General features: G+C 41.9%; 1 protein-coding gene across 2 annotated transcripts in view; it reads right to left on the minus strand.

The window, feature by feature from the left end:
* Positions 1 to 14,944: 14,944 nt before the first annotated feature.
* The window catches only part of lpar1 (lysophosphatidic acid receptor 1), a 50,938-nt gene continuing 47,380 nt past the window's right edge, over positions 14,945 to 18,502 (minus strand). For both annotated transcript variants that reach the window (XM_058997108.1, XM_034013830.3), the window contains one exon: positions 14,945 to 16,616. In XM_058997108.1, the coding sequence (XP_058853091.1) occupies positions 16,315 to 16,616 (302 nt within the window). In that variant the 3' untranslated portion in view covers positions 14,945 to 16,314. The remainder of the gene's footprint in view (positions 16,617 to 18,502) is intronic.

Raw genomic sequence — 18,502 nt, forward strand, 5'->3', positions numbered from 1 at the left:
TTTGTTAAGTCTGTAGCACTCTTTCTTGCTAAAGTCAGCTACAACAGCATTCTGCAATATAATTTGTCAAGTGCTCAGAAACTTTTCTGAATCTGGGAAAAAATCTTTGACATTTACTCCCCGCTGTCCTTTAGTCTGATATAAAAACATTTTAACATCTTTGGCACTGTACCCATCTACCCCCTGACTGCCTGCAAAATCATATAATTGAGAGTCATCTGTTAGCTCGTCCCCACTCTCTGAGGCCGCGCTTCCCGCAGAGCTCCGTAGCGAGTCCCTGCAGGACGCCTGCACTCCCACGGGCCCCCAGACAGACTCCTCACCCGGGGCTGCTGTTAGTGCTGCATCTACCTGCTGACCGGTGTGGCTTTCACTTACAACCACGGTTCTTTTTTTTGCAGAGACAGACCTTTGAAGATGTATACGGTCTTTTTGATTGTTTTTCTTTTGGTATTTTAAAAAGTCCACTATCTCCCTCATTTGTTACACAAGAAACCTGAACTACTGTCTCCTCATTCCCATGTCTGTCTACCGTTTCTACTTCGTTTATTTTTTCACCATCAGCTCTTACTGCAGGCATTACTCCCTTTCCGTCATCAGTAATTATTATTTCTACTTCTGATGTTCCTTCCCCGGCGTCACCGTCATTTATTAACTCCCTTTCCACAATCTCACTGGCAGGCACTTCCTCACCCCGCGGCTGATCACCATCAGCAGCTTCCGTCTGTTCATTTCACTCACCCTTCTCCCGCTGTTCTCCCTGCCCGGCAGCAGGCTCTTTCCTTAGACATGTGCGCCGAATATGCCCTCGCGCTCCGCAGCTGTAGCACTTCATAACATCTGAAGTTACAAAAATAACATATTCAATCCCTTCAATCTTGTATTTCAGTACAAGATTAAGGTCCTGTTCTGCATCTTTTAAAGTCATAAATACCTGCGTTCGGAATGACATGACGTGCCTCAGCTCCGGAGCTCTGGATCCCAGCGGCACCCTCCTGACCCCGGACGTGAGCTTTCCGTGACGGCTCAGCTCAGTAACCAGCAGCTCCTTCTTGAGAAAGGGGGGTACGTTTGAAATCGTCACCTTCACTACCGGGGAAGCCAACGGGAGCACGGGCAAAAAAAAACACTCACCGTCACCCCCTCCTCTACTACGCCGTTTACTAATTCTTCTGTTTTTAAAAAAATAACAATTGCCTTATTCATTTTAGAAGCAGATACAATATTATTGTATCCAATACAACTTCCTAGAGCTAACACACAGTCCTCCACAGATACATCTTCCTGGCTCAATATTTTTAAACCATGCCTCCGAGTTAAAGTTTCAAAATTTAAAACCGGAGGGGGTCTTCCCCCTAAAGGGGCCATAATGGCCAATAATTCACAACAAAAACAAGTAAACAAAAACAACTAACAGTGAAAAGCCAAAAAATAAATAAATAAACCTGCAGCTCTCTGCACTCCGGGTGGTGGGTGTTCAGAGGAGAGAGAGAGAGAGAGAGAGAGAGAGAGAGAGAGAGAGAGAGAGAAAAAAAGAGAGAGAGAGAGAGAGAGAAAAAAGAGAGAGAGACTTTTGACTTTTAGTACTCCTTTATTAAATCAATCGTTTACAAAATCACAAAAATCCTTTGATTAAAAAAGAAAAATAGAAAACAAACAGGCCATTTCTCTGGCTCTGATTAAAGAAGAGAAGCTCCTCTAATAAAGACTGCCCAGTCACTGACGCCCCTCCCTCTCCACTCTTACTGTCTGCCATATTTAAAAAACATTAACATAAAAAGTAAATTAAGAAAAGTCTTCGCTCTAACCCCATTCCTCCTACTCTTCTCAGAAAATAAAAGGCTATCTCTCTCCAGTGAGCACCTTCCTCAGCATACAGAAGCCTTTTCACTGCCTGCAGTCTGAAGGCTGCCACCCTGCTGGCAATACTGATCAGGCCTTGCCCCCCTTCATCAGTGTGGAGGTACAGAACTGCCGGCCTCAGCCAGTCTCCCGCTCCAGAAGAAATCCAGCAATATCCTCTGAATCTCCTCTACCATTCTCCGTGGGGGGTCCAGACACGTCAGCTTGTGTCATAGCATTGAGGCCACCAAATTATTGATGACCAGGACCCTCCCCTTGAATGACAGCTGAGCCAGCAGCCCCTGCCAGCTGTGCAGCCTCCCCCTCACCTTATCCACCAGGCCCTGTCAGTTCCTCTGTATGAACAGCTCTGTCCCAAAGAACACCCCCAGCACCTTAATCCCAGTCCTGTCCCACTGCAGGGCCTGAGGCAATGTCGGGGGCCCCCCCTCCTGCCAACCGCCTGACAGGAAGGTGTTGCATTTTGCCCAGTTTATCCGTGCTGACGATGCTCTCTGAAACACTGCCAAGCTCTCCTTCAGGGCCTGGACGTCCCCATCACTGCACACAAACACGTTCACATCATCAGCGTAGGCCGATACTTTCACAGAGACAGGGACGGGTGAGGCAGGCACTGCCCAGCCCCTCAGAAGATGCAACAGTGGCTCTATAGTCAACGAATACAGCATGCCAGACAGAGAGCAGCCCTGTCTAATGCCCCTGCTCACTGAGAAAGGTTTCCTCAACCCATTATTAATCTTTAAAACATTAAAAACATTTGAGTATAAAAGCTCTATGTAGGAAATAAAAACAGGGCCAAACCCGAAGTCTCTCAGGACTTTCACAAGGTAGGTGTGGTCAACCCTATTGAAAGCCTTCTCTTGATCAAGGGAGACCAATCCCACATTAAAATGACATACTTCAATCAAAGTTAAAAATCAGGTTATCAAAAATAGATCTTCCAGGGATACAATAACTTTGATCTTTGAGCATTACTGTACTTAAACACTTTTTAAGCCTATTTGCGAGACATCTAGAAAGTATTTTCGAATCTGCACATAACAGCGAAACAGGTCTCCAGTTCTTTAAAAGACAGAGGTCTCCTTTCTTGGGCAGCAGTGTAATCACTGCCCTGAGGCAGCTGAGAGGCAGTTCTTTTCTCTCCAGACTCTCCTTCAGCACCTGGAAGAAGTCCTCCCCAATCACCACCCAGAAATGCTTGAAAAACTCAGCGGGGAGGCCGTCTATCCCAGGCACCTTCCCGCTGGAGAGCTGTGTCATTGCAGTGGTCAGTTCCTCGAAGGTCAGCTCTGTATCCAGTCCGCTCTGCTCCTCCTTACTCAGGCTGGGGAGATCCTGGAGCAGGGTCTCTGTGTAATCAGGATTACACTGTTCTTTAATGAAAAGCTACTTGTAGAACTGCACAACCGCCTCACTGATCTCCTCTCTGCTGTGTAGTTCTCTGCCGCAGGGCGTCCGCACACACCTCAGCTGCTGGCTGCACACTCTTTTTTTCTCCAGGCCAAAGAAGAAGGAAGTGGGTGTGTCCATGTCCCTCAGCTCAACGAAGCGAGAACACACCAACGCCCCCTTCACCTTCTCCTCCAGCAAGCTGCCCAGCACATTTCCTTTTTTCTTTTATTTTTTGGAAGGTTTGCTCATTAGAGTGATCTTCGCTATTTTCTAAATTTAGAATGTCTCTCTCTAACTCCCTGACTGCTTTGTCCAGTGACCTGGTTGCCTCCAGGGTGTACTGCTGACAAAAAATTTGAATTAGTTTTTTCCCAATGTCCCACCACTGCCTTAAATCTTGATAATTGTTCTTTTGTTTTTGCCAGATTTTCCAAAACTCTTTAAAAATATTTCCAAATTTGCAGTCTTTTAATAATTGAATGTTAAAATGCCAATAAGAAGATTTGTGTGCTTCGGTTGGAATAAGTACATTAACTAACAGGCAGTGGTGGTCTGACAGACTATTAGGAATGATACTTGCCCCTACAAAAAAATTGAGGTGACAGTGGAATGAATAAAGCTGGTCCAGTCGTGCTCTAGATGTGTAATTATTACGAGACTGGGACCAGGTGTACTATCAGGCATGAGGGTGCAGAGACCTCCATACATCAACCAGGTCACTGGACTGTAAAACTGCAGTCAGCTCTCTGGAGGATTGAGGATGTGGCTCCTCAGTATTCCTATCCTTTGTAAAATCTACAGTGCACTTAAAATCACCCGCAACCACTAATACGTCATTATTATTGCATTTTAAAATGGTTTGATTCAACTTGTTAAACAATACAGTTCTTTCTCATCCTGTATTTGGTGCATAAATATTTATAAAAGTAAGTTAAAACCAGCTATTTGTGTCTGTACTTTTAAAAGCCGCCCTCAATCTCTTCTACTTTCTTTACACTGACAGCCAGGTCGGATTTAAAAAGCACCGCTACTCCCGCTCTGGTGCTGGAGCCGTGACTGAACACACACTGACCTCCCCACTCTGACCGCCAGACCACCTCATTCTCCTGCTTAGTGTGCGTCTTGCAGCAACACAACCCCAGCCCTTTTCTGGTTTAAAAACTCAAATAACTGTGCTCTTTTAAAAGACTGTCTACAGCCATTAACGTTAAAATAAATAAAAATAGACTTTTCCATGGCGGCTAAAATATTTAAGACCATCAAGTTAAAACAAACACTAAAAAATAAAAATAAAAATGTCGTATTAAAAAAATCCATTTTAATGTTTTTGATCTTTTCATTTTCTTTACCGTCTGTACTACTTTTTTTAAACGGTATTCTGCTGATCTAGCTCCTCAAGTGTGGACTTCCTGGAAACTACATGCGCAGAATGTAAAAACAATTTTAAATCGGGAAAAAAACTTTTAATGTCCACTTCCCTCATAGTTTTTTTCCTGACGGGTTGGCTGTCAGGGACATCCAAGATTAACGAGGAATCAGAGAGCCCCCCGTCATCGGACTCGTACATACCCTCATCTTCCTCATCGACTGCCCCATCTTCTTCAGCGACCTCGCCGCTCTCCACAGCCACAGCTTCAGCCTCAGTGCCCTCTGTTTTACTACCTGTCTCGTAGTCAGACTGGGGCAGTTCTGTGCTTGTGCTTTATTCCTCAGGGCAAGGTGGCACAGCCTCTGGGGAAGACATCAGTTCCTCTTCTGGCATCGGTTGGGGATCCCCTCGCTCTCCGCAACTTTCACGCCGGGGGACTGAATCTTCTCACCGCTGCCCACAAACACTAACCCAGGGTCTTGCTTGGGCTCTCCTTCTTCAGACTGCTTGTTTTTCTTTTTCTTATTTTTCTCTACCATTTCAAACTGTTCTTCGCTTTGTCCAGCCTCTTGCCCTGAGGCTGTCTGCGCTTGGCTGTGTCTCTTATACTGCGGTGTCGACTCGGCTTCAGACACGGCTGACGCTGCTTCAGGCACCGCTGTCTCGGGCTCTGCTGGCTCCGCCGACTCGGGCTTTGCTGGCTCTGGGGGCTGCTCGTCCTCTCGCTCTCCCCGATCGCTCTAGCCTCCTCCCCGCCAGGAGCTCCCTTATCCTGCTCTGCTTCAGCCCGATCCCTGTTTCTCGGACACTGTTTCCTTTAATGTCCCTGAGCTCCACATTCAAAACACCTCATCGTATCAGAACTGGCAAAAACAACACAATTCGTCCCCTCGACATTAAAATTCCACGCTACGTCAATAACTAAATTAGGATCATGTTGTAAAATAAATGCTAGTCTTCTAAAAGACAAAACATGTTTTACACTGGGAGTTTTACATCCTAGAGGAATTGTCTTAATGGGATACATCCATTTTCCATATCTTGCTAACTCTCTTTCCAGTAACTCGTTTTTTAAGAAGGGAGGGATATTAGACAGTATTACTTTGGTTACGGGTGTCACTAAAGGTGAAACATCAATAAAAGACCCCTGCACACTAAACCCCTTCTCCACTAGCTTGTTTACCAAATCCAAATCAGTTAAAAAAATGACTAGAGCTTTATTCATCGTTGAAGCTGATTTTATTTTATTAAAACCCACAACCTCTCCTACCGCCACCAGGCATTCCTCCACCGACACCCCGATACAGGCACACAGCGGCAGCCGTGCCGGCGAGTCAGTACCCACACTCCCCCAGAACTACACGCCATATCGGCGTTTCTGCTGATCTACGATCAACTAAACAAACAACAATGACTCACAAATATACTAACACTATAAGTATTCAACCCCTGTGCTGTGGAAGCTCCCAGTTTACACCGATGAAAGAAATTGCCCTAACGAGGACACAATTACCTTACCATTGGCCTCCACCTGTGAACCATTAAAGTTGCTGTCACATTTTCTGGATAAAAACCCCACTGTTGAAGGATCATTGGTCAGGCTGTGAATCTGAAGGAAAATGAAGACCAAAGAGCATTCTGCAGAAGTTAGAGATAAAGTAATACAAATGCATAGATTAGGGAAAGGGTACAAAATAATATCCAAGTGTTTGGATATCCCAGTGAGCACAGTTGGATCAATAATCAGGAGGTGGAAGCTGCATCACACCACCCAGGCACTGCCAAGAAAAGGCCGTCCCTCAAAACTCAGCGCTCAGACAAGAAGGAGACTTGTGAGAGAAGCCACAGAGAGGCCAACAATCACTTTGAAGGAGCTACAGAGTTCAGTGGCTGGGAGTGGAGTAATGGTGCACCAGTCAACCATATCAAAAGCTCTGCATAACACTGGCCTGTATGGGAGGGTGGCAAGAAAGAAGCCGTTACTCAAAAAGTACCATCTGAAAGCACATCTGGAGTTTGCCAGAAAGCATGAGAGTGACCCAGCTGCAATGTGGGAAAAGGTTTTGTGGTCAGATGAGACCAAGATAGAGCTTTTTGGCCAAAACTCAAAGCGCTATGTGTGGCGCAAACCTAACACTGCCCATGCCTCAAGACACACCATCCCTACAGTGAAGTATGGAGGTGGCAGCATCATGCTGTGCGGATGCGTCTCATCAGCAAGGACTGGGCATCTTGTTAAAATTGAAGGAAGAATGGATGGAGCAAAATACAGGGAAATACTGCAAGAGAACCTGCTTCAGTCCGCTAAAAAACTGAAGCTTGGGAGGAAATTTTTCTTAAAAATATTTCCCAACATAAAACCAATGTCACCTTACAATAATTGATTTTGAGTTTCAGTGTTTTAAAATAAATATCAAACAGAACGAAATTTCAATGTACCATTTGTAATTCAGTAATATGAGAGAATTGGTCAGGGGTCTGAATACTTTTGCAAGGCACTGTATATATATATATATATATATATATATATATATATATATATATATATATATATATATATATATATAATTGCAAAAGCCGCTTAGACTCTCCTGAATCACAACTCCCGCGCCCCACTCACCACCTGGCTCCTCCCACAATCCTAGAGAGAGAGAGAGAGAGAGAGAGAGAGAGAGAGAGAGAGAGAGAGAGAGACTTTTGACTTTTAGTACTCCTTTTTTAAATCAATTGTTTACGAAATCACAAAAATCCTTTGATTAAAAAAGAAAATAGAAAACAAACATTTCTCAGGCTCTGGGGATCAACCTGTCACCTCCCCAGTGCATCAGCACCCACAACCCCTCATCCCTTTCCATCAAAAGATAACTAAGAAAAGCTTTTTATTAAAAACAATGAACACTTTTTTTAAAATAAAAAAGTATTCCCTCTACTAACAAAATCCCAATATTTATACCACAAAAACTCTTCAATACCAACTTTTACACATTGAGAAGTAATTCCTCCTCTTCGCTGACCTCACAGAGGGTGTTGTTAATCCCCCACTTCATTTTAAAATTCTCCAAATCCCTGGTCAGTTTGTAGAAAATAAAATCAGTTTTTATCCTGCTGACCACCAACACCCTCCAGATACTCAACACATTACTCACTCCAGCCCCCCTCTCCCCCCTCACTCCTAGTTTTATGAGACTTCAGTGTGGCCAGTTTCGCTTGACCTACAATAAAATTTGCCAAGCAGCAAGTGGCTCTTCTATTGGCTGAATATCTGAATCCAAAAACAAAAAACAACTGTGAGAACTCAAACCCCAAAGTGCCCAATATGCTCTGCATCAAATCAAACAGGGGCGTGAGTCTCAGTGAAAGTGTGAAAAACAGTGTCCCTCTCCTCACAGAAGGGGCACTGTTCTGCTATTTGGGGATCAAATAGGGGATCAAAGAGGATCCTCCACTGCAGATCCCCTGAGCGCTTTGGAATAGGAGGTTTATTCAAGGACCTCCAAACAGGAGAGATAGAACTGGGGACAGACAGGTGTCCTCTCCTGACAGTATCCGGCAGATCCCTAAGCTGATTAAAAACATACACCTTAAGGCATACTCCATACAGCTGCTTTTTTCTCCATAGTACTAAAAGAAAGTTTTTTTTAAATTCCTAAAAGGCAGCAGCTTCCCATCCTGCTCTTCCCTCCCCTTACAGACCCAGGGAGTCAAAGCCAGGTCAGGGAACACGGCCGGCTCCTCTAGCAACTGACGCTTTGTTAAAAAACTATTTATCAAGAGTGCAAACCCCGGAGAAAATGAGTCTCAACTCCTTGAGGAGCCTATGAATGACTCGGACTGAGCAAACGTTTACCAGTGCAGCTACCTGCTCCCTAGTCATCCACTGGAAAATATAGAGATCTGTCAAATGCCCCAGCCTTGTTACTCTAGCCCTTGTAAAGGTGGAGAACAAGCTGTTTGAGGAAAAAGCCTGACAGGGGAACAGCGGGTTAAAAAATAAGGGTTCTTCCATTATCCAAAAATCACTCAATGAATCTTTTATTTGTGAGTCTCTGAAAATGCTCCAAGCATTACACACACTCTCATAGAAAGAAGGCAAGTTAAAAGACCTCAATCTGCTGCTCTCCAATAAAAACAGGTGCCGGTCAAAACTCATCCTTCCGGCTGTATGGAGGATGGAAAAAGCAAAAAATCTCCAGCCCACACTGTCTGGAGAGTAAAGCAGCTTCTGTGCTGCCTGCAGCCGAAACGCTACCACTCTGCTGACCAGTTTCATCAGCCCCTGCCCACCTTCATTTATTGGTAGGTATAAAATCGCAGGTTTAAGCCAGTGAAAACCACCCCCAAAAAATTCAATTAAGCATTTCTGAATAGCCTCTAAAAGCCCTTGTGGTGGATCTAAACAGACCAACCTGTGCCAAAGCATTGAGGCCACCAGGTTATTTAAAACCAAGACACACCCCCTGAAAGAGAGCTGGGGCAGCAGCCACGCCCACTTCTGCAGCTTCCCCTTCACCTTCTCTATCACTCCCTCCCAGTTTCTTTTCATAAAATCATCATTCCCAAAAAACACCCCCAGTGCCTTAATCCCTGTACGGTTCCACTGCAGCTGCTGTGGAAGTCGAGGACGCCCAGTGCCCCGCCAATCTCCAGATAACAAACTTTATCCCAGTTGATACGAGCCAAAGACGCCTTCTCAAGCTTGTTCAAACACGTCGAGAGAACTTTCATATCCTGACCATTCTTTATCAGAACTGTGATGTCATCAGCATATGCTGTGAGTTTCACTACAGGAGAGTTGGACACTCCTGGCACTGCAAGCCCACTCAGATGTTTCCTTAGCTCATGTAACAGAGACTCTATAGACAGTGAGTACAGCAGCCCTGAGAGTGCACAGCCCTGCCGGATTCCCTGATGTACTGGGAAAGGTCTACTGAGAACATTATTAATTTTCAATACACTAAACACATTGTTATATAACAGTTTCACATATGAAATAAACCCCTCCCCAAAACCAAACACTTGCAATGTTTTAAAAAGATAATTGTGATCAACCGGATCAAAAGCCTTTTCCTGATCTAAAGAAAAAAGCCCAATATTAATATTAAAAAGTTTTGCTGCAGTTAAAATATCTCTGATCAGGAACGATCAAAAATACATCTATCCGGGATACAGTACGTTTGGTCCAGGTGGATTAATGCATCTAAGTGATCTTTTAAGCGATTTGTTAATACTTTTGAAAAAATGTTATAGTCGGAACACAAGGAGCTACAGGACGCCAGTTTTTTATGTTGCAGAGATCTCCTTTTTTTGGCAGCAAAGTTACAACAGCTCTGCGGCAGCTCAATGGAAGTTCCTTTCCCTCAATGCTTTCCAACAGTACTTTAAAGAAATCCTCTCCAATCACTGTCCAAAAACACTTATAAAATTCTATAGGCAATCCATCGAACACTGGCGATTTCCCATTGCTTTGCTGCTGGACGGCAGCTGTAAGCTCCTGTAGAGACAGGGGTGCGTCCAAGCTGTGCTTCCCAGTGTCTGACAGCCTGGGCAGGCCCTGGTACATCTCCTCGGCCTGGTACAGCTGAGTGTAGAAACGCACCGCAGCTCTGCAGATTTCCTCTGGATTGGTAATTTCCACTCTGCCTGGCAGTTTTAAACAGTGTAGCTGTTTTTTCTCTGCAGATTTCTTCTCTAGCCCAAAAAAGAAACTAGTGGGAGCGTCCATATCCTTCATCTGTGTGAACCGGGTCCTGACCAGCGCCCGCTGCTCCAGCAGACTGCCCAGACACTGCTTCTTTTCTTTCAATCTCTGTCCTAGCCCGGTCCTGCTCTCTCCATCCCGACATATCTGCAGGTCTAGGATCTCTTGCTCTAACACACTCATAGCTTGCTTCAAAGATTTAGTGCTATCAGATGTATATTGCTGCGAAAAAATCTTGACCTGGACTTTGCCAATATCCCACCATTGTCTCAGTGAGTCATAAAACACAATCTCTTGTCTCCAACTCTCCCAAAAAGCAACTGTTTAAAATTGGCACCCTGAAGTAGTTTACAATTAAAATGCCAATAAGAATTGTGATGTGTGGGTAGAGGCAGGGAAAATACAATAGAGATGTAGTGGTGATCAGACCGACTATTTGGAGAAATACTGCTCCTAACAATCCTATTCATACTGTGCTTTGAAGTATAAAACCGGTCTAATCTCGCTCCAGAAATTTGGTTTGAATTCACCTTTAACCATGAATATTGTCTGTCTGTGGGGCTGAGCATCTTCCATACATCCACTAATTTACAAGCAGTCAAAGCCTTGGATAGCTCCACCCCTGACTGCGAGTGAGGTTCTTCATGATTTCTGTCAACTACATGATTTAGAGTACAGTTCAAATCACCTCCCAATACCACAACGCTCTCAGAGCTACAGATAGAAAGTGACTGATACAAATTAAACAAAAAATAACACGTTCCTTCCCTCTATTATGAGCGTATATGTTAAAAAAGTTAAACAGAATATTCACAATTTTCCTCTCCACTCTTAAAAGGCGTCCCGGCCCATCGCTGCCGGGGATCTCAGACTCGAAGCTCCCTCTCCCCGCAGCCCGAGTGGAGGCTTAGTGCTGCCGTGTGAGACGGACACAGGGCCCCATACTGACTCCCCCTCACCGTTCACGGGGGGGGCTCCTATATTTAACCCTTTCTTAATCTTTTTTTTTTTTTTAGCCACTATTATAAACGGCTCTTCTCCATTTTCTATCTCTGCTTTGTTGACAGATACTACTCCCGCTGGCTCTGCCGCCGGCAGCACCTGGTTGTCAGTGTCTTTTTTTCTGTGGCATTGGTTCCGGCTCCTTCAGCCCCGATTCCTCCTCCTCCCTCTGTGCCCTTCGAACAATCTCGGCTCCACCATCCTTGTCCGCACCGTCAGCAGGTTCTTTTCTATTACAAGCCCATTTTAAGTGACCATATCCCCCACAGTGGAAACATCTCATTAATTCTGAACTAATATAAATAATATAGTCCTTACTTTCTACTGTGATCTTAACTGAAAGATCCAAAACCTCTTCTTGTCTTTTCATTAGCAGAAACGTTTTTCTCCTAAAAGACATAATGTGTTTAAAATCAGGGTTTTTACATCCCAGCGGGACCATGTTTATCAGGGCCATAATTTTACCATAACGGCACAACTCTCTCTCTTATACTTCATTAATAAATGGAGGCACGTTAGATATCATAATTTTTTTGGAAGGGGTAGATAAAGGTAAAACAGACACAAATGATCTCACCCAGAGCCCACTCTGTACAATTTTGTTAACTATTTGTTCTTGGCCGAGAAAGACCACTATGGTCTTGTTCATTTGTGAGGCTGACTTAATATTTTCAGCCCCAATCTCTTTACCCACAGCAAGCAGACACTCTATCATCAGGAATGCATTTAAACCCATGTCTGTAGGTCATAGACCCAAACACCACTAATTGTCACCCCATATATAGGCCATAAGCTGACAAAAAGTCAGCTCACAGACAAAAAAACCCAAAACACTTATATATGTTGTAAACACAATTATTCAGAAAAAAATAAAAACCCTAAAAGTCCTCCAGAGCTCCTACTCACAGCACCTCTGTACTCACCACCACTCAAGCTCCTCCCACTACCCACAAACCTCAAAGAGAGAGAGAAAGAAAAATTTAAACAAAGATTCGAGGAACAGTGACAGCAACTGCCCAGCCTGTCCTGGGATCGTAATATTATTTTGTGTTCGTAATTTGGTTTTGTTTACATTTTTATTTTATTTTATCTTTGCACCGTATCTTCAGTGCTGGTGTCTGTGTTTTTCCTTCCTGCTCTCTGGCCTGACGTCACCACACGTCCATCCTGTCACAGGGTTAAACAATTTTTATGTTGTGCATTGTATGGTTTAGCTACCTTACTTAATGGTTAAAAACATATCAATGTAAAACAGTTGTTGGAACGAAAATACAGAAAAACACCATAATAAAGTATATAAATATTTTTAAAATTTATGAGGCATGATGTCTTCCTTCCCTGGTGTGAATGTCTCTCTTTTAGTGCTTGCCGTGCTTTGCGGTACTGTGCAATTCCGCGAGGTTGGTGCTTTGGTTGTAGTGCTGGCTCCCTGGCTTCTACTCCTCTGCTAAACACAAACAAAAACAAAACAAACAAACAGCGCTCATGCGTCCCCTTTGTACTACCAAACTCCTCCCTGTGATCCGCCTGATGCCACGGTCTATCCAATCACTGCATGCCCCGCAGCTGACCACAATGTAGTTGTTCAGTGAACTCGCGGCTCAATGCTTCCTCCAATATGGCCGACTTCCAGTTTCCACCTACCGTTGAGTCTGCCCATGTGTGGGAAAGCATACCACCAACCTTACAGCGCGCCCTTTCTGGTCGGCAGGGAGATTTGCAGCTCAGTTTCCTTCTCTCTCTGTCACAGCACACAACAATATAAACATTTCCACTCTACATAATTTAATTTCAAGATGGCAAGACAATTAGATCATTGTTGGCAGACATTCTGTCATCTGATTCTGGTGAATCAGAATTTTCTGACAGCGATTCAGTTTATATAATATAGGTGTTCTCAGTATTATTTATTTTTAAAATAAAGGTTCAGTTTTAAACCATGTGTTTGTTTTTTAACAAAACGCTCAATTCATAAAATCACTCAGGTTTGCCCATATTGAAAAGAAAAGTGAGTGGTGTAAGGTCCTCGGGTAACAGAATAAAATGTTTTTGTATCTGTATCTCTTTGAAAACCAATTCTACTGAATAATAAAAAAAAAAAAACATGTTTTTGAACATAATCTGATTTATTTTTTACTTATTGCAATGAAAAATAAGTAAAGTAACTTTTTATAGTATTGTGTAATATCCCCTAGTGTCCTGACCCAAAATAAATACTATTTCTAAGTCTCTACCACTAAAAGTAGATGTTTTGGTGACTTTTAAAAGATAGATAGAAAGGCAGTCAGCTAAAAATATGTTTTTTAAAAAAAAGTGTGACAAAATCACTCAGGTGAAACAATGTTTTGTAATTTGCCCAAACATCAATATTTTTCAACAAAACTTTCAAGTATTGGAAGATCCCTCAGGTCATAGAATAACACATTTGTATACACGTATCTCTCTTTTTTTTATGGTTTCTGAAGTACTTTAGAATGTTCCACGGAGTGTTCCGAGTCAAATACAGCCATAAAAAAAGCTGATCCAGGGGGAGCATCCCTCTGAATAATGCTTGGTCCTTAAAGGGTTAAGAACTACCCCTAGCGGGGCTCCCGAGTGGCGCATCCGGTAAAGGCTCTCTGCGTGGAGTGCAAGATGCGCTCTATAGCCTGGACGTCGCCGGTTCGAGTCCAGGCTATTCCATCGCCGACTGTGGACGGGAGCTCCCAGGGGGCGGCACACAATTGGCCGAGCGTCGGCCAGGGTGTCCTTGGCTCACCGCGCACCAGCGACCCCTGTAGTCTGGCTGGGCACATGCGGGCTTGCCTGTAAGCTGCTCGAGAGCAGCGTTGTCCTCCAACGCTGTAGCTCTTGGGTGGCTGCATGGTGAGTCCGCAGTGTGAAAAAAAGCGGTCGGCTGACGGCACACGCTTCGGAGGACAGCGTGTGTTCATCTTCGCCCTCCCGAGTCAGCGCAGGGGTGGTAGCGGTGAGCTGAGCCTAAAAAAATAATTGGACATTCTAAATTGGGAGGAAATAATAAAAAAATTGGCAACGACTAAATTAAAAAAAAAAAAAAAAAACACACACTACCCCTAGCCAGTGAGTCTGTCCTGGCCAAATACTTATTTTTGAAAAGCTTTTGGAGAAAGGGAATGTGTGTGTGAAAAAATTTACCTGATTTCATAAATTTTATTTTAACACAGCTCAGCGTTGTATGTGTTGCATTTGTATTTCAGTAACCCCTTTTCATCGAAGAATGGTTTGCAACTGATTGATAATACTTACTGAAATATAATCCCCTTTGTGTCCCCTGCCTGTTTGTAAAATACGTTTGTCATGGCTTGAGAATGATGAATGATTATTTAAATTGGCAAATATGTCATACATTCTTAGTACATCCATTTTTTTTTTTTTAAATATACAGTTTGCCAGAAAAATCATTATTTTAATAAACATTAAATTGTAGTATGCTGCAGACACAATGTTTTCTGAAAAGCTGTGATTGGGTTTTAAGCTGAAAACATACCACTGTATGAAAAGTATACAATTGTTAAAAATGAGATACTGTACACTAGATATTATCGCCACTGATAAAATTGTGTTGATAGAATTGTAATGGACTTAGAGTGGCCATAATGGTGAGCTGATCTTTTTATTGAGTTTGAGGATAGGCTAATAAATACATGAGTCAAGAAAGGTTTCACCCTCACAGCTGTGAGATACACATTATATAGAATACAAACAATGAGGATATTTTACTTGTTGTATGTTAAATGTAGCCCACAACAGATTTTCTGCAAAGAAATGGATAAGTTTTATTTTGTATATAGTAGAACATATTAATTAGTTTTACATAACCCTAGCTGGCAGATTGATATCTTAGTTGTTATCTAAAGAGACAAGTTTACATAGAAAGTGATAAATACCATTAATGTTTACCTTACGGTGAACTGGTCTTGTACCAGTTAGAACAAGGCCTGCACACATTAAAGTACACAGCAAGGGTTCCAGCTATTTTCCCCAGTCAGGCCAGCCTTACAGTGCTCAGAAGTGGATAGTACTTGTTACAGTAGGAACATTATTTAGATTTTCCCCTCAAGGAGACAGGCATTACAATAATGAGGCACATCTCTAAATAAAACTAACCCAGCAATTCATGGGCAGAAAATTGAGAAATTAAATTTGCCTATGGCACTGTTAGGATTCAGTAGGTTTAGAAGAAACCACATTTCTATCAGTGGTGCCCTAAGGCTCATTTTGATGGGAAAAATTGCATAAAAATATGATGAGAAAACAGTTTCCTGTTTTATTACGTAACCTAAACAAATATGTATACAGTCCTGTTTTTTCATCTCTTTTTTTTTTTTCAACATACAAAAGTTTCCCTTTTTTGTTAAGCATCATGACATATAGTGTTATATATATATATAAAAGTACAAAACACACAATTAATTTCATACACATTTTTAAACAAAGACAAACACAAATTACATCTTGTCATCTTGTTATCTTCGTTTAATAGAAAAATATATCTTTAGCAGTTTTGGCAGTGTAGCTAAAAACAAACAAAAAGATAATGTATACTATTCAGGAAGTATCCATCACAAACATGCTGATGGTGTAGATATAAATGTTTATTACATGATGTGTTCTTATTTAATTGTATTTATTTAATATGCATAACAATTCTACATGTAAATGCAGGTTAGCTGGTATAAATTTAAAAGGAAGTTGGATACCAGTTAGGCAATAACAGTGTTGTATATGAGAAGAGTAGACAATTATTGTCTTTGAATACTGCAGTAAGACAAGCTGCAGAAGGTAAGGCATTAGGGGGAAAAAGGAGACTTTAAACTACAGGTCCTCCAAAGCGTGGCTGAACTTGGTTTTAGTCATTCTTAGGCATTTCATGGAATGTCTTAAAACATGTGGAGTTTCCCCTTGATAAACAGTGTCTTGAAAGTTGTTCAATGTTGATATGCCCTCTCTGTCTTGAACTGGGCTCTGTTTACACAACAGAGTGATCATTGCTCTGCACTCCTACCAGAATGGTATGGTTGACAGATGAGGCTGATCGATCTGAGCCTTCAGCTGTCCCGTTCACCTTTTCCTGCCGTTGGCAGCACAGGATCTGTTTAAAGGTGGCACTCATCTCCTTGTCCCTATAGGAGTAGATGATGGGGTTCATAGCGGAGTTGAACTCGGCGAGGAGGAGGAAGAACTTCTCATAATCCAGAATGTTGCATTTAGCACAGAACACGTCCAGCAGCAGCAAAACCAAACCAGGGGTCCAACAGACGATAAAGGCACCTAGATAAACAAAGAAAGAAATTCATTAACATAGTTTCAAGCAGCGGTTGAACCAATAGAAGAAAATCAGTTCTTTTTTTTCTTTGTTTTTTTTTAAATCAATAGTCATACTGACACTCCAGCCAGGAAACTATTGGCTAATTAAGGTATATAATATAATTATTTAAATTCAGGGTGGTTACGAATTCAGCAGGCTACTTGGCCTGCTTTTTTCACAATTTTTAATGTTATCAATGATGAAACCCTTTTGGGAGAAACGTGGTGTCTATATTAAGCTTAAAGGAGCTTGTTACAAGATTATGATTCCAAAATTGGCAAGTTTCATTTCTCTGGGGTAATTTTTATTTCAACAAAAGCATTAAAAAAAAAAAAAAAAAAAACACCCAATATATGAACTTAGAAAAACTATAAAAAAATTAACAAAAACAATTAACAAAATACTGCAGGAGTTCCTTTATTATCTTTTGACTCAAGAGGCCAGCATAAATGATTTTCTATTTGTAATCTCTGGTTATGAAGTATCTTGCGTAAAAATCATCAAAACCCCCTACCCCCTTGCAACTGTGCTGTTTACAAGCACTATTGATGTACATCATATTTGGCTTCCCTGCTCATTGTCCAGCCAAAACAATCTTTTTATATCATAACCAGGAAAGGGTTAGCACCAGCTGGATGATGTTTGCATGTGGCGAGGCTCCAGTTTACTGCAGATAATTCTCTTGGCCACAACCTCGACTTTATAATGAGTCGAAGTACAAACTCTCTGAAAACGTTATGGTTTTTGTTTCTCAACACAGATGTCCCTGAATTTGTGCATTTATTTCTATCTCTGTTAAGCGGGGGCTCTCAGGAGTGAGAAGCTCCAACATTCTGTTGCCAACATGGCTATTTGAGTTGTTCCACAGCCCCTTCAAACACTTTCACTATATGAACATATTTTGTATGTGTTTGGGGTGACTCACACTATGGGGCTGATGTAAGGATAGGCGCAGTGCAAACAATTGCAGCTGCAAAATCCAAATTGCCTAGTGGCCAGGCAATTATTTTGCACTGCTGCCTATGTAAGCCTAAGAGCAATGCAAATTCCTCAACCTGCAGATATAATGCAATTAAAGTAACGACATTATGTAATGTAACAGTGTGTAAAAGAAAGATGAAGCCACAAAGGCAAGGCACTGTTTTTTGTGTGAAAGAAATTAATGATAAAGCTGATGACTGAACTGTTCTAGGGATTGTCACAGGTAAAGCTACTTAACAATTTGGGTTCAAACTAGTGGTTTGGTCATATTTTTTTTTTTTTACAACACACACTTTACATAATAACTAGGATTTAATATTTTTTTTGTTATCTGTGTGAAAGATGTTTTTAACATCAAGCCGAGCTTATAGATCACTGAGGTTTCATAAATGCTATCCAGTATCTGTTTTTTACACTCATACTATTTCTCCCTTAGTGCAGAAATGTCTGTAGAATCATTATCTGCATTCTGTCTCTCTCTCCAGTAGCTAAATGCTGTAACTAACTATTAGCCCCAACAAAAGACAAAATTCAACCCCAGTCACAAAAAATATATATATATAAATAAATACATTTAAAAAAATCAGGTATATATTCTTTGTATGGTGGATTTTTATAATTATTGACATATTCATGATATTTGTGGTTTAACAAAAATGAACTACAATAGTATTTGGTTTCCCTGCACACGCTTTCTCTTCTAAATTATTTTCACTACACAGAGGGCATCAATAGCATTGGATGACTGTTGATTGTAAACCTTACAATAGCCTACAGTAGGACTATTCTCATAATATCACTTAAGGATGCCTTTATAACAGAAACACTGCCCGTTTTTAATATGCTTTTTGCTCATTCATGTGGAGAC

The sequence above is a fragment of the Acipenser ruthenus genome, chromosome 2, assembly GCF_902713425.1.
Source record: "Acipenser ruthenus chromosome 2, fAciRut3.2 maternal haplotype, whole genome shotgun sequence".
NCBI lineage: Eukaryota > Metazoa > Chordata > Actinopteri > Acipenseriformes > Acipenseridae > Acipenser > Acipenser ruthenus.